This window comes from Salmo salar, unplaced genomic scaffold, assembly GCF_965601325.2.
Source record: "Salmo salar unplaced genomic scaffold, fSalSal1 ptg000245l, whole genome shotgun sequence".
Lineage (NCBI taxonomy): Eukaryota > Metazoa > Chordata > Actinopteri > Salmoniformes > Salmonidae > Salmo > Salmo salar.
The window spans coordinates 420,256-442,500 of NW_027675337.1; the positions used below are offsets into that span (position 1 = coordinate 420,256).

Below are 22,245 nucleotides of genomic sequence, written 5' to 3' on the forward strand. Positions count from 1 at the left end.
AACGACACCAACAGTGAACAGCTCATCATTATTCTATGTTCTGTGGATTAATTACATCTAAATCCGTTACATCTAAATCCGTTACATCTAAATCCGTTACATCTAAATCCGTTACATCTAAATCCGTTACATCTAAATCCGTTACATCTAAATCTGTTACATCTAAATCCGTTACATCTAAATCCGTTACATCTAAATCCGTTACATCTAAATCTGTTACATCTAAATCCGTTACATCTAAATCCGTTACATCTACATTTACATTTCAGTCATTTAGCAGACGCTCTTATCCAGAGCGACTTACAGTAGTGAATACATTTCATTTCATGCATTTTTTTTTTTGGTACTTGCCCCCCGTGGGAATCGAACCCACAACCCTGGCATTGCACACACCATGCTGGCGTTGCAAACATAGATCATGGATTGGGTTACCAGGAGTTACTACTGAATGTTTTAGGTGTTACTGTGGCAGTAGATCATGGATTGGGTTAGCAGGAGTTACTACTGAATGTTTTAGGTGTTACTGTGGCAGTAGATCATGGATTGGGTTACCAGGAGTTACTACTGAATGTTTTAGGTGTTACTGTGGCAGTAGATCATGGATTGGGTTACCAGGAGTTACTACTGAATGTTTTAGGTATTACTGTGGCAGTAGATCATGGATTGGGTTAGCAGGAGTTACTACTGAATGTTTTAGGTGTTACTGTGGCAGTAGATTGGGTTACCAGGAGTTACTGCTGAATGTTTTAGGTGTTACTGTGGCAGTAGATCATGGATTGGGTTACCAGGAGTTACTACTGAATGTTTTAGGTGTTACTGTGGCAGTAGATCATGGATTGGGTTACCAGGAGTTACTACTGAATGTTTTAGGTGTTACTGTGGCAGTAGATCATGGATTGGGTTACCAGGAGTTACTACTGAATGTTTTAGGTGTTACTGTGGCAGTAGATCATGGATTGGGTTACCAGGAGTTACTACTGAATGTTTTAGGTGTTACTGTGGCAGTAGATCATGGATTGGGTTACCAGGAGTTACTACTGAATGTTTTAGGTGTTATTGTGGCAGAGTGCTGAATGCGTCTGAAGATGGTTAACTACAACACGACTAGATTGGTTCATGACAACACAGACACACCAAGGTCAATGCTGATCAGTCATAACTGCTTGAATTTTAGGTATTCAAGCCTATCAGATCCTTCGTTAGTTCAACTTAGTTAACCAATGTTTGGAATTCAAAGTGAGAAATGTTTTGCCGTGCAATGATGGTTTATCAGGAATGTTACAGTTGGATCTGGTTTCAGATGTCAGGTTAAACCTAGAAATACATTTTCTCTCATGAACCTCATGTCTTACTGTGTTTTTTAAATTTTTTATTCCAGTTGTCAGGAATGGACACATCTCGGAGGAAACAGAGACCATCGCTGACCAGATGCAACTTCCTGTCCAGAGTGCCCTGACTGATGACTCTGAGGAGCCAGTCATCATGGGCTCCGAGGCCCTGGAGACCGTGGGGTCTGGATGGGAGGAGGACCAGGTCCTGGTGATGCTGGCTGCAGCTGAGCCAGAGGTTCCACCTGAAGTCCCTGCTGAGGCTGCAGCCGTGGAAGCAGAGGTCCCTTCAGAGGCTGTGGTTTTAGTAGAGGCTGTGGCCCCAGTGGAGGCGGCGATCCCTGTTGAGGCCGTCGTGGTTGAGGCCGCTCCTGTGGCAGAGGCTCCTGCTAAGACAGTGGTGTCTGACGAGGCCCCTGTTGTTGAAACTGGAGCTGCAGTGGAGGTGGTTACCCTGGTCGAGACAGCTGCACCTGTGGAAGCTGCTGCCCCAGTCGAGGTAGCTGCCCCCATTGAGGTGGCTGAAACGGTCCCAGAGCCAGCTTCAGCCCCAACAGAGGAGACCCCAGCTCCAGCTCCAACAGAGGAGACTCCAGCTCCAACAGAGGAGACCCCAGCTCCAGCCCCAGCAGAGGAGACCCCAGCTCCAGCCCCAACAGAGGAGACCCCAGCTCCAGCCCCAAAAGAGGAGACCCCAGCTCCAGCCCCAAAAGAGGAGACCCCAGCTCCAGCCCCAACAGAGGAGACCAAAGAAGCCCCAGCCCCTGAGCCTGTGGCCGCTGTCCCAGTGGGGGCCCCTGCTGCTGAGGCTGTGGCCGCTGTCCCAGAGGGGGCCCCTGCTGTGGAGGCCCCTGCACCCAGTGGCCCCATAACTGACCTTGTTGTTGCTGCTGAGCCTGCAGCAGAGCCAATAATCACCCCTGTGGCTGTGGAGGCCCCTGTAGCAGCCATTGCCAATGAGCCAGTGGAGGCCCCAGGACCAGTGGAGGCCCCAGGACCAGTAGAGGCCCCAGGTGAGGTGGCAGCTCCAGCCCCTGCCCCAGAGCTAATACCAGCCGCCCCTGCCCCAGAGCTAACACCAGCCGCCTCTGCCCCAGAGCTAACACCAGCCGCCCTTGCTCACGTGGCCCTGCCTACTCCTGCTACCTCAGACGCCCCAGCCCCTGCCCCAGAGCTAACACCAGCCGCCCTTGCTCCCGTGGCCCTGCCTACTCCTGCTATCTCAGACGCCCCAGCCCCTGCCCCAGAGCTAACACCAGCCGCCCTTGCTCCCGTGGCCCTGCCTACTCCTGCTACCTCAGACGCCCCAGCCCCTGCCCCAGAGCTAACACCAGCCGCCCTTGCTCCCGTGGCCCTGCCTACTCCTGCTACCTCAGACGCCCCAGCCCCTGCCCCAGAGCTAACACCAGCCGCCCTTGCTCCCGTGGCCCTGCCTACTCCTGCTACCTCAATCCCTGAGATTGATGGTATGTACTCCTTTACCGCTTCATCCTCACTGACACGATCACTCCTACATATTTAAACCGTCATAAAACCTCATCAAAATGTCAACCTTGTCTTAATAATATAATTGTATTTACCAGGTTCACAAATGGTCGCGTTGGGATATGGAGGAGTCACATTTCACCTCAGTAACACAGCGCCAACTGATTGTGCTGAGGGATAATTCAATTACACAGAGCAAATGGCTGCCATTTATTGTCCTGATTCACCCCAGGGAGGTTATGATTGTTCTTCCAGCTCATAGATTCACTAAATTGATATGTTAAACTAAAACGCCCGTCTCTCCTGATTTTGTAAATAAGGTGTGTCAGTCAGAGTCTATGTTGTAACCTGCCAGATCTGGCTTATCTGGAATATGGTTGGTCCTCCCCTGCCACAGGCACAAATAGCTGGGAAGACATCTCTGCAAACATGCGTGAAATGTGGGGAGAGACGGCGAGCGTGAGATGTGGGGAGAGACGGCGAGCGTGAGATGTGGGGAGAGACGGCGAGCGTGAGATGTGGGGAGAGACGGCGAGCGTGAGATGTGGGGAGAGACGGCGAGCGTGAGATGTGGGGAGAGACGGCGAGCGTGAGATGTGGGGAGAGACGGCGAGCGTGAGATGTGGGGAGAGACGGTGAGATGTGGGGAGAGACGGTGAGATGTGGGGAGAGACGGTGAGCGTGAGATGTGGGGAGAGACGGCGAGCGTGAGATGTGGGGAGAGACGGCGAGCGTGAGATGTGGGGAGAGACGGCGAGCGTGAGATGTGGGGAGAGACGGTGAGATGTGGGGAGAGACGGTGAGATGTGGGGAGAGACGGTGAGCGTGAGATGTGGGGAGAGACGGTGAGATGTGGGGAGAGACGGTGAGATGTGGGGAGAGACGGTGAGCGTGAGATGTGGGGAGAGACGGCGAGCGTGAGATGTGGGGAGAGACGGCGAGCGTGAGATGTGGGGAGAGACGGCGAGCGTGAGATGTGGGGAGAGACGGTGAGATGTGGGGAGAGACGGTGAGATGTGGGGAGAGACGGTGAGCGTGAGATGTGGGGAGAGACGGTGAGATGTGGGGAGAGACGGCGAGCGTGAGATGTGGGGAGAGACGGCGAGCGTGAGATGTGGGGAGAGACGGCGAGCGTGAGATGTGGGGAGAGACGGCGAGCGTGAGATGTGGGGAGAGACGGCGAGCGTGAGATGTGGGGAGAGACGGCGAGCGTGAGATGTGGGGAGAGACGGCGAGCGTGAGATGTGGGGAGAGACGGCGAGCGTGAGATGTGGGGAGAGACGGCGAGCGTGAGATGTGGGGAGAGACGGCGAGCGTGAGATGTGGGGAGAGACGGCGAGCGTGAGATGTGGGGAGAGACGGCGAGCGTGAGATGTGGGGAGAGACGGCGAGCGTGAGATGTGGGGAGAGACGGCGAGATGTGGGGAGAGACGGCGAGATGTGGGGAGAGACGGCGAGATGTGGGGAGAGACGGCGAGATGTGGGGAGAGACGGCGAGATGTGGGGAGAGACGGCGAGATGTGGGGAGAGACGGCGAGATGTGGGGAGAGACGGTGAGATGTTGGGAGAGACGGTGAGAGATGGAAGACCAACTGACCAACAGACCAGTGTATATTTACTCACCCACAGAGTTGTTTAAAGACTGTTGTACGGTGGAGTCTATAAATAGGTAAAAGGTATTCTAACAAACGTAGCATACCCCCCCCCCCCCCAAGGTCTCCATAGCCTCATTACCTGACTGGTTACCAGGAGGTATCAGACTCCGACACCGACTAGGGGGAGGTATCAGACACCGTCACCGACTAGGGGGAGGTATCCGACACCGTCACCGACTAGGGGGAGGTATCCGACACCGTCACCGACTAGGGGGAGGTATCCGACACCGTCACCGACTAGGGGGAGGTATCAGACACCGACTAGGGGGAGGTATCCGACACCGACTAGGGGGAGGTATCCGATCACCGACTAGGGGGAGGTATCCGACACTGTCACCGACTAGGGGGAGGTATCCGTCACCGACTAGGGGGAGGTATCCGACACCGTCACCGACTAGGGGGAGGTATCCGACACCGTCACCGACTAGGGGGAGGGATCAGACACCGACTAGGGGGAGGTATCAGACACCGACTAGGGGAGGTATCCGATACCGTCACCGACTAGGGGGAGGTATCCGACACCGTCACCGACTAGGGGGAGGTATCCGTCACCGACTAGGGGGAGGTATCCGACACCGACTAGGGGGAGGTATCCGTCACCGACTAGGGGGAGGTATCCGTCACCGACTAGGGGGAGGTATCAGACACCGACTAGGGGGAGGTATCCGACACCATCACCGACTAGGGGGAGGTATCCGTCACCGACTAGGGGGAGGTATCCGACACCGACTAGGGGGAGGTATCCGACACCGACTAGGGGGAGGTATCAGACACCGACTAGGGGGAGGTATCCGACTCCGTCACCGACTAGGGGGAGGTATCCGCACCGTCACCGACTAGGGGGAGGTATCCGACACCGACTAGGAGGAGGTATCCGACACCGACTAGGGGGAGGTATCCGTCACCGTCACCGACTAGGGGGAGGTATCCGTCACCGTCACCGACTAGGGGGAGGTATCCGTCACCGACTAGGGGGAGGTATCCGTCACCGACTAGGGGGAGGTATCCGTCACCGACTAGGGGGAGGTATCCGACACTGTCACCGACTAGGGGGAGGTATCCGTCACCGACTAGGGGGAGGTATCCGTCACCGACTAGGGGGAGGTATCCGACACCGTCACCGACTAGGGGGAGGTATCCGACACCGACTAGGGGGAGGTATCCGACACCGACTAGGGGGAGGTATCCGATCCGTCACCGACTAGGGGGAGGTATCCGACACCGCCACCGACTAGGGGGAGGTATCCGTCACCGACTAGGGGGAGGTATCCGTCACCGACTAGGGGGAGGTATCCGTCACCGACTAGGGGGAGGTATCCGACACTGTCACCGACTAGGGGGAGGTATCCGTCACCGACTAGGGGGAGGTATCCGACACCGACTAGGGGGAGGTATCCGACACCGACTAGGGGGAGGTATCCGACACCGACTAGGGGGAGGTATCCGACACCATCACCGACTAGGGGGAGGTATCCGACACCGACTAGGGGGAGGTATCCGTCACCGACTAGGGGGAGGTATCCGACACCGACTAGGGGGAGGTATCCGACACCGACTAGGGGGAGGTATCCGTCACCGACTAGGGGGAGGTATCCGTCACCGACTAGGGGGAGGTATCCGTCACCGACTAGGGGGAGGTATCCGTCACCGACTAGGGGGAGGTATCCGACACCGACTAGGGGGAGGTATCCGACACCGACTAGGGGGAGGTATCCGACACCGACTAGGGGGAGGTATCCGACACCGTCACCGACTAGGGGGAGGTATCCGACACCGACTAGGGGGAGGTATCAGACACCGACTAGAGGGAGGTATCCGACTCCGTCACCGACTAGGGGGAGCTATCCGACACCGTCACCGACTAGGGGGAGGTATCCGTCACCGTCACCGACTAGGAGGAGGTATCCGTCACCGTCACCGACTAGGGGGAGGTATCCGTCACCGACTAGGGGGAGGTATCCGTCACCGACTAGGGGGAGGTATCCGACACTGTCACCGACTAGGGGGAGGTATCCGACACTGTCACCGACTAGGGGGAGGTATCCGTCACCGACTAGGGGGAGGTATCCGTCACCGACTAGGGGGAGGGATCAGACACCGACTAGGGGGAGGTATCAGACACCGACTAGGAGGAGGTATCCGTCACCGACTAGGAGGAGGTATCAGACACCGACTAGGGGGAGCTATCCGTCACCGTCACCGACTAGGAGGAGGTATCCGTCACCGTCACCGACTAGGGGGAGGTATCCGTCACCGACTAGGGGGAGGTATCCGTCACCGACTAGGGGGAGGTATCCGTCACCGACTAGGGGGAGGTATCCGTCACCGACTAGGGGGAGGTATCCGTCACCGACTAGGGGGAGGTATCCGTCACCGACTAGGGGGAGGTATCCGTCACCGACTAGGGGGAGGTATCCGATACCGTCACCGACTAGGGGGAGGTATCCGACACCGCTACCGACTAAGGGGAGGTATCCGTCACCGACTAGGGGGAGGTATCCGTCACCGACTAGGGGGAGGTATCCGACACCGACTAGGGGGAGGTATCCGACACCGACTAGGGGGAGGTATCCGACACCGACTAGGGGGAGGTATCCGACACCGACTAGGGGGAGGTATCCGACACCGACTAGGGGGAGGTATCCGACACCGACTAGGGGGAGGTATCCGACACCGACTAGGGGGAGGTATCAGACACCGTCACCGACTAGGGAGAGGTATCAGCCACCGTCACCGACTAGGGGGAGGTATCCGACACCGACTAGGGGGAGGTATCCGACACCGACTAGGGGGAGGTATCCGACACCGACTAGGGGGAGTTATCCGACACCGACTAGGGGGAGGTATCAGACACCATCACCAACTAGGTGGAGGTATCAGACACAGTCACCGACTAGGGGGAGGAATCCGACACCGACTAGGGGGAGGCATCCGACACCGACTAGGGGGAGGTATCCGACACCGACTAGGGGGAGGTATCCGACACCGACTAGGGGGAGGTATCCGTCACCGTCACCGACTAGGGGGAGGTATCCGTCACCGTCACCGACTAGGGGGAGGTATCCGACACCGTCACCGACTAGGGGGAGGTATCCGACACCGTCACCGACTAGGGGGAGGTATCCGACACCGTCACCGACTAGGGGGAGGTATCCGACACCGTCACCGACTAGGGGGAGGTATCCGACACCGTCACCGACTAGGAGGAGGTATCCGACACCGTCACCGACTAGGGGGAGGTATCCGACACCGTCACCGACTAGGGGGAGGTATCCGTCACCGACTAGGGGGAGGTATCCGTCACCGACTAGGGGGAGGTATCCGTCACCGACTAGGGGGAGGTATCCGTCACCGACTAGGGGGAGGTATCCGTCACCGACTAGGGGGAGGTATCCGACTCCGTCACCGACTAGGGGGAGGTATCCGTCACCGTCACCGACTAGGGGGAGGTATCCGACTCCGTCACCGACTAGGGGGAGGTATCCGACTCCGTCACCGACTAGGGGGAGGTATCCGACTCCGTCACCGACTAGGGGGAGGTATCCGACACCGACTAGGAGGAGGTATCCGACTCCGACTAGGGGGAGGTATTCCGACACCGACTAGGGGGAGGTATCAGATTCCGTCACCGACTAGGGGGAGGTATCCGTCACCGACTAGGGGGAGGTAACCGTCACCGACTAGGGGGAGGTAACCGTCACCGACTAGGGGGAGGTATCCGACACCGACTAGGGGGAGGTATCCGACACCGACTAGGGGGAGGTATCAGACACCGACTAGGGGGAGGTATCAGACACCGACTAGGGGGAGGTATCCGACACCGACTAGGGGGAGGTATCAGCCACCGTCACCGACTAGGGGGAGGTATCAGACACCGTCACCGACTAGGGGGAGGTATCCGACACCGACTAGGGGGAGGTATCCGACACCGACTAGGGGGAGGTATCCGACACCGACTAGGGGGAGGTATCAGACACCGTCACCAACTAGGGGGAGGTATCAGACACCGTCACCGACTAGGGGGAGGAATCCGACACCGACTAGGGGGAGGAATCCGACACCGACTAGGGGGAGGCATCCGACACCGACTAGGGGGAGGCATCCGACACCGACTAGGGGGAGGTATCCGACCCACCGACTAGGGGGAGGTATCCGACCGTCACCGACTAGGGGGAGGTATCCGACACCGTCACCGACTAGGGGGAGGTATCCGACACCGTCACCGACTAGGGGGAGGTATCCGACACCGTCACCGACTAGGGGGAGGTATCCGACACCGTCACCGACTAGGAGGAGGTATCCGACACCGTCACCGACTAGGGGGAGGTATCCGACACCGTCACCGACTAGGGGGAGGTATCCGACACCGTCACCGACTAGGGGGAGGTATCCGACACCGACTAGGGGGAGGTATCCGACACCGACTAGGGGGAGGTATCCGTCACCGACTAGGGGGAGGTATCCGTCACCGACTAGGGGGAGGTATCCGTCACCGACTAGGGGGAGGTATCCGTCACCGACTAGGGGGAGGTATCCGTCACCGACTAGGGGGAGGTATCCGTCACCGACTAGGGGGAGGTATCCGTCACCGACTAGGGGGAGGTATCCGTCACCGACTAGGGGGAGGTATCCGTCACCGACTAGGGGGAGGTATCCGACTCCATCACCGACTAGGGGGAGGTATCCGACTCCGTCACCGACTAGGGGGAGGTATCCGACTCCGTCACCGACTAGGGGGAGGTATCCGACTCCGTCACCGACTAGGGGGAGGTATCCGACTCCGTCACCGACTAGGGGGAGGTATCCAGTCACCGACTAGGGGGAGGTATCCGACACCGACTAGGGGGAGGTATCCGACACCGACTAGGGGGAGGTATCCGACACCGACTAGGGGGAGGTATCAGACACCGACTAGGGGGAGGTATCAGACACCGACTAGGGGGAGGTATCCGACACCGACTAGGGGGAGGAATCAGACACCGACTAGGGGGAGGTATCAGACTCCGTCACTGACTGCAGTAGTCTCTACAGACATGACGCAGTAGTCTCTACAGACATGACGCAGTAGTCTCTACAGACATCATGCAGTAGTCTCTACAGACATCATGCAGTAGTCTCTACAGACATGACGCAGTAGTCTCTACAGACATGACGCAGTAGTCTCTACAGACATGACGCGGTAGTCTCTACAGACATGACGCGGTAGTCTCTACAGACATGACGCGGTAGTCTCTACAGACATGACGCGGTAGTCTCTACAGACATGACGCAGTAGTCTCTACAGACATGACGCGGTAGTCTCTGTAAGACATGACGCAGTAGTCTTTGTAAGACATCATGCAGTAGTCTCTACAGACATGACGCAGTAGTCTCTACAGACATGATGCTGACGCAGTAGTCTCTACAGACATGACGCAGTAGTCTTTACAGACATGACGCAGTAGTCTCTACAGACATGACGCAGTAGTCTGTACAGACATGACGCAGTAGTCTGTACAGACATGACGCAGTAGTCTGTACAGACATGACGCAGTAGTCTCTACTGAAGGACTAAAAGCTGTTCTAGTGTGCCACTTCTTCCTGAGGTCCTGACCAACACAATAGCCCCAGTCAGGCAGTCTGAGACACCCTCTCTCTCTTTCTCTCCCCCATCTTTCTCCCCCTCTCTCTCTCTTTCTCTCCCCCCTCTCTCTCTCTTTCTCTCCACCCTCTCTCTCTTTCTCTCCCCCCTCTCTCTCCCCCTCTCTCTCTTTCTCTCCCCCCTCTCTCTCTCTTTCTCTCCCCTCTCTCTCTCCCCCTCTCTCTCTTTCTCTCCCCTCTCTCTCTCCCCCTCTCTCTCTTTCTCTCCCCTCTCTCTCTTTCTCTCCCCTCTCTCTCTCTCCCCCTCTCTCTTTCTCTCCACCCTCTCTCTCTCTCTCTCCCCCTCTCTCTTTCTCTCCACCCTCTCTTTCTCTCCCCCCTCTCTCTCTCTCTCTCTCCACCCTCTCTCTCTCTCTCTCCACCCTCTCTCTCTCGCTTTCTCTCCCCCCTCTCTCTCCCCCTCTCTCTCTTTCTCTCCCCCCTCTCTCATTGTGCTCTGTGAATTACCCAGATAAGACTTCTGCACTGTTGCCTGGGATTACATAAACCATGTTAATGTCCTCTGTCCCCACTCCTCAGTTCTGATGTAAATGTTTGTCTGGTGAACTGTACATTTTGACGTGACCGTTGGGAGAGCAGAGCAGAATGGAGTCAGTCTAGTGACTTGTAGTAGCCTTCATGTATAGATCATTTAGGTTTATTTATGGCCCCTTGTCACGTAATAGTTCAGATGAGGTTATTCCCTCGCTGTTCTGGCCAAAGCATGTCAGACCCTCACCATAAATCTCTACAGTCACAGTAGAATCTTCACAATCACAGTAGAATCTTCACAATCACTGTAGAATCTTCACAATCACTGTAGAATCTTCACAATCACAGTAGAATCTTCACAATCACTGTAGAATTTTCACAATCACTGTAGAATCTTCACAATCACAGTAGAATCTTCACAATCACTGTAGAATTTTCACAATCACTGTAGAATCTTCACAATCACAGTAGAATCTTCACAATCACTGTAGAATCTTCACAATCACTGTAGAATCTTCACAATCACTGTAGAATCTTCACAATAGAATCTTCAGTCACAATAGAATCTTCAAACATTGTAGAATTTTCAAAATAGAATCTTCACAATCACAGTAGAATTTTCACAATAGAATCTTCACAATAAAATGTTCATAATCACAGTTGTAGCATGAATCAGCCCTCTTTCTTTTAGTAGAGCAGATAGTGAAATATATTCTGTGTTTAAATGAGGGTGAAGACAAGTCCAGCATGTCTGTCTGAGTTGGGGAGATTTCCCCTGAGTCACAGAGGAAAGCCATGCTGTTTCAGGGCTATGTTTACTACAGTGTTTAGCTATAGGTTACCCGACTATGTAGTCTGGTCCACTGGTACTGTTACCTTATATCCACTACCAGGATATCCACTGGTACTGTTACCTTATATCCACTACCAGGATATCCACTGGTACTGTTACCTTATATCCACTACCAGGATATCCACTGGTACTGTTACCTTATATCCACTACCAGGATATCCACTGGTACTGTTACCTTATATCCACTACCAGGATATTCACTGGTACTGTTACCTTATATCCACTACCAGGATATCCACTGGTTCTGTACAGCTCACTATGTGTTGGCCTGCATGCAGTTGCTGTGGTTATGGGTACTGTATATATACATACTATCACCTGGCAGACAGAGGGGAAAACTGGGTTTTATATAAACCGTTGATTGTTGGATGTAAAATGGTGATCAATGACATTACAAATAAGGATAACTGGATAACTGTCACTACTTAACCAGACATGCAGAGTGAGCAGTAGAGAGCTGTCTGTCTGTCTGTCTGTCTGTCTGTCTGTCTGTCTGTCTGTCTGTCTGTCTGTCTGTCTGTCTGTCTGTCTGTCTGTCTGTCTGTCTGTCTGTCTGTCTGTCTGTCTGTCTGTCTGTCTGTCTGTCTGTCTGTCTGTCTGTCTGTCTGTCTGTCTGTCTGTCTGTCTGTCTGTCTGTCTGTCTGTCTGTCTGTCTGTCTGTCTGTCTGTCTGTCTGTCTGTCTGTCTGTCTGTCTGTCTGTCTGTCTGTCTGTCTGTCTGTCTGTCTGTCTGTCTGTCTGTCTGTCTGTCTGTCTGTCTGTCTGTCTGTCTGTCTGTCTGTCTGTCTGTCTGTCTGTCTGTCTGTCTGTCTGTCTGTCTGTCTGTCTGTCTGTCTGTCTGTCTGTCTGTCTACTCTACAAACACAGAAAGAACAAACTGTCCTTTTTAGCCAGAGAGAGAAAGAGAGAGAGACCCACCCCTTGCATAACTCTCTCTGTCTCTCTGTGGTGCTGTTTGCATGGTTGGACCCACCCCTTATAACCAGGCAATTCACCAAGCTGGTTCTGCTGAACAAGATGTTCTGGAAACAGAGAGAGGTTTGACTCTAGGCTCTCTGCTTTGTCAGTCTTCACTGTTAATATTCACCAAGATGTTCTGGAAACAGAGAGAGGTTTGACTCTAGGCTCTCTGCTTTGTCAGTCTTCACTGTTAATATTCACCAAGATGTTCTGGAAACAGAGAGAGGTTTGACTCTAGGCTCTCTGCTTTGTCAGTCTTCACTGTTAATATTCACCAAGATGTTCTGGAAACAGAGAGAGCTTTGACTCTAGGCTCTCTGCTTTGTCAGTCTTCACTGTTAATATTCACCAAGATGTTCTGGTAACAGAGAGGTTTGACTCTAGGCTCTCTGCTCCGTCTTTGTTGTTCTATGTTAACAGTTCAATGACACCGAAGACCGTTCATGTTGGAATGTCACACATCAACAACACACACGACTAGCCGGGCGTTGATTTCCTGGTGTGTGTGTGTGTGTGTTGTTTTTCCCAGGTGTCCCGGTGGTTGTGTCTGAGGTGGCACAGGAAGCAGCGGCCTTGGTGTTGGCAGGAGTGGCACAGGAAGCAGAGAAAGACAAGAAACAGAACTAAGAAGAGAGATCAAACCGAGGAGGCTGATGGTAAGACCCCCTCTCTCCCCCAGACAGAACAGACATTAAAAACATCAATCTATTCTCACAGATGGTGACATGCTACTTAGCAAATTCAATGTAAAACAACATTATGTGGATCTTTTCATTGAAGATGAATTATTTTTGAATTTCCCCCCATTTCAAGGACTTGATGATGTGTGTGTGTGTATATATTAGGGGGCATACAAGCTTAACGTCTATGAACAAGGAATCTAATTAACCTGGTTATTGAATAAATGTACTTATGTTACTCAATATACAAGCATATGTAACTAAAATAAACATTTTTGTTCTTGTCTTTCAGTGGCCAGGGAAACACAACCTCCTTGGATAAAACCTCAGTTTTTAACATTCCAGAGAAGATCTGTTAGACAGGATGCACGACCCAAAGACCATGAAGTTAATAAAAAGGCTACTGGAAAACACACACACTCATCTGCCACGACGATGATAGACCAGTTCAATACATATTACTGTCCAGGGTGTGTCCAAAATGGCACCTAATTCCCAGATTTTTAGGGGATAGGGTGTAATTTCAGACGTAGCCTAAGTCTTGTCACCAAAGTGCCTTCTCATCCTAGAAATATAGATGGATCACCTTTTCTTCCTCTATTGGCAATAACTACCATGTAACCTGGAGCCACCTGGGCTTCCAACCGAACTCTCTGACTCCTAATTACCTGGAGCCACCTGGGCTTCCAACCGAACTCTCTGACTCCTAATTACCTGGAGCCACCTGGGCTTCCAACCGAACTCTCTGACTCCCAATAACCTGGAGCCACCTGGGCTTCCAACTGAACTCTGACTCCCAATAACCTGGAGCCACCTGGGCTTCCAACCGAACTCTCTGACTCCCAATAACCTGGAGCCACCTGGGCTTCCAACTGAACTCTGACTCCCAATAACCTGGAGCCACCTGGGCTTCCAACCGAACTCTCTGACTCCTAAGTACCTGGAGCCACCTGGGCTTCCAACCGAACTCTCTGACTCCTAATTACCTGGAGCCACCTGGGCTTCCAACCGAACTCTCTGACTCCCAATAACCTGGAGCCACCTGGGCTTCCAACTGAACTCTGACTCCCAATAACCTGGAGCCACCTGGGCTTCCAACCGAACTCTCTGACTCCCAATAACCTGGAGCCACCTGGGCTTCCAACTGAACTCTGACTCCCAATAACCTGGAGCAACCTGGGCTTCCAACCGAACTCTCTGACTCCTAAGTACCTGGAGCCACCTGGGCTTCCAACCGAACTCTCTGACTCCTAATAACCTGGAGCCACCTGGGCTTCCAGCTGAACTCTCTGACTCCTAATAACCTGGAGCCACCTGGGCTTCCAACTGAACGTTTACTCCCTATAACCTGGAACAACCTGGGCTTCCAGCTGAACGTTTACTCCCAATAACCTGGAGCCACCTGGGCTTCCAGCTGAACTCTCTGACTCCCAATTACCTGGAGCTACCTGGGCTTCCAACCGAACTCTCTGACTCCCAATTACCTGGAGCCACCTGGGCTTCCAGCTGAACTCTCTGACTCCTAATTACCTGGAGCCACCTGGGCTTCCAACCGAACTCTCTGACTCCCAATAACCTGGAGCCACCTGGGCTTCCAACTGAACTCTGACTCCCAATAACCTGGAGCCACCTGGGCTTCCAACCGAACTCTCTGACTCCCAATAACCTGGAGCCACCTGGGCTTCCAACTGAACTCTGACTCCCAATAACCTGGAGCCACCTGGGCTTCCAACCGAACTCTCTGACTCCTAAGTACCTGGAGCCACCTGGGCTTCCAACCGAACTCTCTGACACCTAATAACCTGGAGCCACCTGGGCTTCCAGCTGAACTCTCTGACTCCTAATAACCTGGAGCCACCTGGGCTTCCAACTGAACGTTTACTCCCTATAACCTGGAACTACCTGGGCTTCCAGCTGAACGTTTACTCCCAATAACCTAGAGCCACCTGGGCTTCCAGATGAACTCTCTGACTCCCAATTACCTGGAGCCACCTGGGCTTCCAACTGAACTCTCTGACTCCTAATTACTTGGAGCCACCTGGGCTTCCAGCTGAACTCTCTGACTCCTAATTACCTGGAGCCACCTGGGCTTCCAACTGAACTCTCTGACTCCCAATAACCTGGAGCCACCTGGGCTTCCAGCCGAACTCTCTGACTCCCAATTACCTGGAGCCACCTGGGCTTCCACCTGAACGTTTACTCCCAATTACCTGGAGCCACCTGGGCTTCCAACTGAACTCTCTGACTCCTAATTACCCGGAGCCACCTGGGCTTCCAGCTGAACTCTCTGACTCCCAATTACCTGGAGCCACCTGGGCTTCCAACTGAACTCTCTGACTCCCAATTACCTGGAGCCACCTGGGCTTCCAGCTGAACTCTCTGACTCCTAATTACCTGGAACCACCTGGGCTTCCAGCTGAATTCTCTGACTCCTAATTACCCAGAGCCACCTGGGCTTCCAACTAAACTCTCTGACTCCTAATAACCTGGAGCCACCTGGGCTTCCACCTGAACTCTCTGACTCCCAATTACCTGGAGCCACCTGGGCTTCCAGCTGAACTCTCTGACTCCCAATTACCTGGAGCCACCTGGGCTTCCAACTGAACTCTGACTCCTAATTACCTGGAGCCACCTGGGCTTCCAGCTGAACTCTCTGACTCCTAATTACCTGGAGCCACCTGGGCTTCCAGCTGAACTCTCTGACTCCCAATTATCTGGAGCCACCTGGGCTTCCAGCTGAACTCTCTGACTCTCTCTAACAGACGGCTGTGGTGAAGCCAAACGATGCTCTACATTAGCAACAACTGTGAAGTTGAGGTTCAGACGCAGTCAGACTACACTGTCACTTTAAGGTTGTCAATACGGAGTCGATGTTGTGTTGAACAGCTTCTCGGTGGGAGAATGTTCCATAATAAATTACTACTTGACTTTTTACTAGCTGCTCTGAAAGAGGAAGACGAGCCAAACAATCTAACAACTGTTCTTCTGGACTAGACTGAACCCTGCTAATGTGGAAGTCATTCATGAATGAGTGATTACTTCAATGCGGTTATTTTAACAGGTAGATCTGTAATACTAAGCGGTTAACAGTAGACCTGGAGTGTACAGTGTAATGTTGAGAAGAGACTTTACACTGAGTGGACAAACATTAAAAACACCTTCCTAATATTGAGTTGAATCCCATTTTCCCCCTCAGAACAGCCTCAATTCATCAGGACATGGACTCTACCAGGTGTAGAAAGCGTTCCACAGGGATGCTGGTCCATGTTGACTCCAATGCTTCCCCACAGTTGTGTCAAGTTGGCCGGATGTCCTTTGGGTGGTGGAACATTCTTGATTCACACGGGAAACTGTGGAGATTGAAAAACCCAGCAGCGTTGCAGTTCTTGACACAAACCGGTGCGCCTGGCACCTACTACCATACCCCGTTCAAAAGGCACTTAAAACCACACACACACAATCCATGTCTCAACTGTCTAAAAGCTTAAAAATCATTCTTTAACTTGTCTCCTCCCCTTCATCTACACTGATTTGAAGTGGATTTAACAGGTGAAACATCAATAAGGGATCATATCCTTCACCTGGATTCACCTGGTCAGTCTGTCATGGAAAGAGAACAGGTTGTTCTTAATGTTTTGTCAACTCAGTCTGTACTCTTCTTTCTCACCTTGTTCGTTTCAAAACGTCACTATATATATAGAATCACGATGAGTCTGTGTGTTTGAGGACGAGTCCTGATCGATGCAGCAGGACATGATGTACCAAATCATTCAGAGTGAAAAACGCTCAATGGTTAAAAAAAAAAAAAGTTATTTAAACTTTGATTTCTACCTTTTTTTTTTGTTATTTATGATAACATGGAGTTACAAGAGCTGTCAATTTGCAGGTTTCCACTTTTACCTGTCCTCTCTTCACCTGGGAATAATCTGTTACCTTCAGGCACACTACTGAGCCAACACATAGACACACTGCAGCTCTTCTACAACCACCTCTGGCTGAGATGCAAAACAATAAAGATTCTCCAATGGTCCTGGTATTAGATAGACAGCCACAGGAGTCTGGTTCATCCTGAACAACGACTTTGGAGACTCTTAATACCTAGCTGGCATTTCCCCAAGGGTTCAGTCTGTAAACCTCTCCCCTGAACTTAACAATGGCTCTGCATGCCATTGTAGAGAGACTGTGATTTTTTTTTACTAGGTGTGTGACTGTGTGTTGGGCAATAGGATTAAAGAGTTTATGTTATTTTATTTTCCAGACCCTGAAACAGTGGTCGCTGTTCTTCTGTAATATATTCACTCTGATAAGAGCTTTGTGTATTCTGCACTAACTGTCTGTACAGTCAAAATAAAGCCTTGTTTACTAATACCTAGACTGGGTTTGGTTTGGAGCTGGAGAGAGAGAGAGAGAGAGAGAGGGGAAGGGTTTGGAGAGAGAGAGAGAGAGAGAGAGCAGCACACAGGTTGGATTCCTGCTGGACTACGCTGCTGACGCACGCCAGATCTACAAATACCTGGATAGGTAGTTAAGGTATCAGCTAACCACATCATCTGATACCTGGATAGGTAGTTAACATATCAGCTAACCACATCATCTGATACCTGGATAGGTAGTTAACCACATCATCTGATACCTGGATAGGTAGTTAACATATCAGCTAACCACATCATCTGATACCTGGATAGGTAGTTAACATATCAGCTAACCACATCATCTGATACCTGGATAGGTAGTTAACATATCAGCTAACCACATCATCTGATACCTGGATAGGTAGTTAACATATCAGCTAACCACATCATCTGATACCTGGATAGGTAGTTAACATATCATCTGATACCTGGATAGGTAGTTAACATATCAGCTAACCACATCATCTGATACCTGGATAGGTAGTTAACATATCAGCTAACCACATCATCTGATACCTGGATAGGTAGTTACCACATCATCTGATACCTGGATAGGTAGTTACCACATCATCTGATACCTGGATAGGTAGTTAACATATCAGCTAACCACATCATCTGATACCTGGATAGGTAGTTAACATATCAGCTAACCACATCATCTGATACCTGGATAGGTAGTTAACATATCATCTGATACCTGGATAGGTAGTTAACATATCAGCTAACCACATCATCTGATACCTGGATAGGTAGTTAACATATCAGCTAACCACATCATCTGATACCTGGATAGGTAGTTACCACATCATCTGATACCTGGATAGGTAGTTACCACATCATCTGATACCTGGATAGGTAGTTAACATATCAGCTAACCACATCATCTGATACCTGGATAGGTAGTTAACATATCAGCTAACCACATCATCTGATACCTGGATAGGTAGTTAACATATCAGCTAACCACATCATCTGATACCTGGAGAGGTAGTTAACCACATCATATATAGTCATCTGATGCCTGACTGCACAGTCGATGACGTGGTGAGCAACCGTTGTCAGGCAGGAACATTCAGTCAGGAAGTACCTGGACCATTACCTCATCACGTAGGTCACACCTCAGCAGCCAATAAGAATGATGCTGTAGAACCTGCAACAGTTAGTCTGCTACAGAATGTCACAGATGTATTGACCAATAAACTCACTCAGCGCTTTAATCATGTGGAAAAGAGCTACATTCATTATATTCATTTTTTTTTTACTGTATTTTTAAACCATCAAGTAAAAACAGGAAGTGATGTTTTATTGGACCGGTATTAACCAATGAAAATGATTCACTATACGCTGGTATTGTGACGGCACGTCATTTAATGGGACATGGGAGTTGTTGATTTTCCTGTTCTGTCGCTGACGTGTAGGGTAACATCAAGAGACCTCAGTCAGAGGGCCTAGAACAGCCACAGCTTCAATCTCTACAAGCCCACCCTGAGAGAGAGAGAGAGAGAGAGAGAGAGAGAGAGAGAGAGAGAGAGAGAGAGAGAGAGAGAGAGAGAGACACAGAGAGAGAGAGTCACAGAGAGAGAGAGTCAGAGAGAGAGAGAGTCAGAGAGAGAGAGAGTCACAGACAGAGAGAGAGTCAGAGAGTCAGAGAGAGAGTCACAGACAGAGAGAGAGTCACAGAGAGAGAGAGTCAGAGAGAGAGAGAGTCAGAGAGAGTCACAGACAGAGAGAGAGTCACAGACAGAGAGAGAGTCACAGAGAGTCAGAGAGAGAGTCACAGACAGAGAGAGTCACAGAGAGAGAGAGTCAGAGAGAGAGAGAGTCAGAGAGAGAGTCACAGACAGAGAGAGAGTCACAGACAGAGAGAGAGTCACAGACAGAGAGAGAGTCACAGAGAGTCAGAGAGAGAGAGAGTCAGAGAGAGAGAGAGTCAGAGAGAGAGAGAGCGCGAGACAGAGAGAGACAGAGAGAGTCACAGAGAGACAAAAATATTATTCAGGTACTTCTCAGCTTTGTTGTCAGTAACATGACATGGTTAGGTTCTGTATTGCCATAGAAACAGTGTGCTGAGATGAACCAGTCAGATCCTCACCCTGGGCAGAGCAGCGACCTGGTAGGCAGCCCTCGCTGGGAAGCTACTGCTGAAAACTAAAGAGGAGAGGAACACAAACACGGTTACATACTGTACATCTGGTACAAGACTTAATTAAAACGCCTGGTTTGACCTGGGTAATGGTAAAATCAGCATTCAGTTTACCCAGGACATCCAGTATAATGATCTTTATATAGAACAGAGATGTTGTGTGAAATGTGAGGTGCATTATGGGAGGGGGGGGGGGGGGGGGGTCTTAGTGTGTTAGAATCACAATCAGAATGACCTTTTATTGACCAAGTATATTTACAGTGTCCTTCAGAAAGTATTCACACCCCTGGACTTCTCCCCACATTTTGTTGTGTTACAAAAGTGGGATTAAAATGGATTTAAATTTTAATTTAGTCAACGATCTACACAAAATAATCTAACATCAAAGTGGAAGACAAATTTAAATATTTGCAAAAATGTATGAGAAATATATCTTGATTAGATACCCCGAGTCCATACATGTTAGAATCACCTTTGGTAGTGATTACACCTGTGAGTCTTTCTGGGTAAATCTAAGAGCGATTACACCTGTGAGTCTTTCTGGGTGAATCTAAGAGCGATTACACCTGTGAGTCTTTCTGGGTAAATCTAAGAGCTTTACACACCTGGATTGTACAATATTTACCCATTATTCAAGCTCAGGTTAGTGAGTTTTAGATGCTGACTGAATCTGTATGATGGTAGGTAACTCTACCTTTAACTCTAGTCACTGTCATGGCATTGCTCAAACCTACTCAAGGGAAGTGCCACATACACAAAAATTATCATCCGCATTCCTTCCATACCATACTCAGTCTCTTGGGAAACAGTGACACCTTATGGCCACTATGTGAAGTGCGCCTTCCTTCCATACCATACTCAGTCTCTTGGGAAACAATGACACCTTATGGCCACTATGTGAAGTGCGCCTCCCTTCCATACCATACTCAGTCTCTTGGGAAACAGCGACACCTTGTGGACACTATGTGAAGTGTCAGAACCTACAGGAGACTAATAAATATCATCATAACAAAACAAGGAGGATCCCAACAACATGAATATTCAGAGGATTCAACAAGAAGGACCCCAACAACATGAATATTCAGAGGATTCAACAAGAAAGCCCCAACAACATGAATATTCAGAGAATTCAACAAGAAAGACCCCAACAACATGAATATTCAGAGAATTCAACAAGAAGGATTCCAACAACATGAATATTCAGAGAATTCAACAAGAAGGATCCCAACAACATGAATATTCAGAGAATTCAACAAGAAAGACCCCAACAACATGAATATTCAGAGAATTCAACAAGAAGGATCCCAACAACATGAATATTCAGAGGATTCAACAAGAAGGACCCCAACAACATGAATATTCAGAGGATTAAACAAGAAGGACCCCAACAACATGAATATTCAGAGGATTCAACAAGAAGGATCCCAACAACATGAATATTCAGAGGATTCAACAAGAAGGATCCCAACAGAGAAACTTACATGTTTTATAGACGTCATTTACACTGGCGAAGTCATTCATGTCAGCCAAAAGAACCGTAGTTTTCACGACTGTGGGAAAATAAAAAATAAATAAAAACCATGAAATTAATGGTTTTGCTAGATACAGTTTACAAACAACATGATACAAGTTTTTACAAAATAACATAACTTACCACTGTCATATCCACACCCTGCTTCTTTCAGGATCTCCCCCATGTTCACCAGAGCCTGTATGGGATAGAAATAGAAGAACATTTAATTGCATTCAACTGAAATGTGTCCTCCGCATTTAACAGACATCGACATCCACGGGGCCCGGGGAACAGCGGGTTAACTGCCTTGTTCAGGGCCCGGGGAACAGCGGGTTAACTGCCTTGTTCAGGGGCAGAACAACAGATTTTTACCTTGTCAGCTCGGGGATTCGATCCAGCAACCTTTCGGTTACTAGTCCAACGATCTAATCACTAGGCTACCTGCTGCCGCCCCGTGATAGAGAAGAGATTGTTTAGGGGTAAATCTTATTCCTATATTTTCAATTAACTTTGATATCGAATGAGTGTAAAAGATGTCGCGCTGCTAGCTTAACGAGTACCGCTTCCTCCTGATTCTGCTGATACCGAGGCTCGAACCCAGGACATCTGCCTCGCAAACACACATGACCGACCTCCTGAAGCATCTCACCCAGTCTCACCACTGATGACCGACCTCCTGAAGCATCTCACCCAGTCTCACCACTGATGACCTCCTGAAGCATCTCACCCAGTCTCACCACTGATGACCGACCTCCTGAAGCATCTCACCCAGTCTCACCACTGATGACCTCCTGAAGCATCTCACCCAGTCGCACCACTGATGACCGACCTCCTGAAGCATCTCACCCAGTCTCACCACTGATGACCTCCTGAAGCATCTCACCCAGTCTCACCACTGATGACCTCCTGAAGCATCTCACCCAGTCTCACCACTGATGACCTCCTGAAGCATCTCACCCAGTCTCACCACTGATGACCTCCTGAAGCATCTCACCCAGTCTCACCACTGAGCTATTCAGCAGCGCAGGTGGAAACCCTTCAGTCTGAGGAGTGAGTTTCACAGACCCCCCCCCTATCTGCTATATCCCTGTTCTATGTCTTGTGGT

At 50.7% G+C, this 22,245-nt stretch overlaps 2 protein-coding genes across 5 annotated transcripts in view; one reads left to right on the forward strand and one right to left on the reverse strand.

The window, feature by feature from the left end:
* Nucleotides 1-17,439, forward strand: part of LOC106561136 (uncharacterized) — a 35,359-nt gene extending 17,920 nt beyond the window's left edge. Inside the window, exons 2-4 of one of the 2 annotated variants that reach the window (XM_082971289.1) lie at nt 1,379-2,341; nt 12,921-13,047; nt 13,364-17,439. In XM_082971289.1, the coding sequence (XP_082827415.1) occupies nt 1,379-2,341; nt 12,921-13,018 (1,061 nt within the window). In that variant the 3' untranslated portion in view covers nt 13,019-13,047; nt 13,364-17,439. Of the gene's footprint in view, nt 1-1,378; nt 2,795-12,920; nt 13,048-13,363 lie in introns of both variants that reach the window. The other variant, XM_082971288.1, reaches the window with a different exon arrangement.
* Nucleotides 17,440-18,671: 1,232 nt separating this feature from the next.
* Nucleotides 18,672-22,245, reverse strand: part of LOC106561137 (2-iminobutanoate/2-iminopropanoate deaminase) — a 6,084-nt gene continuing 2,510 nt past the window's right edge. The window contains exons 3-8 of one of the 3 annotated variants that reach the window (XR_014383267.1): nt 21,281-21,335; nt 21,108-21,176; nt 20,510-20,606; nt 20,412-20,441; nt 19,576-19,631; nt 18,672-18,968 (exon numbers count right to left, since the gene is read on the reverse strand). Coding sequence is in view for 1 of the 3 variants with exons in the window: in XM_045712550.2 (XP_045568506.1) it covers nt 18,909-18,968; nt 19,576-19,631; nt 21,108-21,176; nt 21,281-21,335 (240 nt within the window). In the remaining 2 variants the exon portion in view is untranslated. Of the gene's footprint in view, nt 18,969-19,575; nt 19,632-20,411; nt 20,607-21,107; nt 21,177-21,280; nt 21,336-22,245 lie in introns of all 3 variants that reach the window. The other 2 variants (XR_006763638.2, XM_045712550.2) reach the window with 2 other exon arrangements.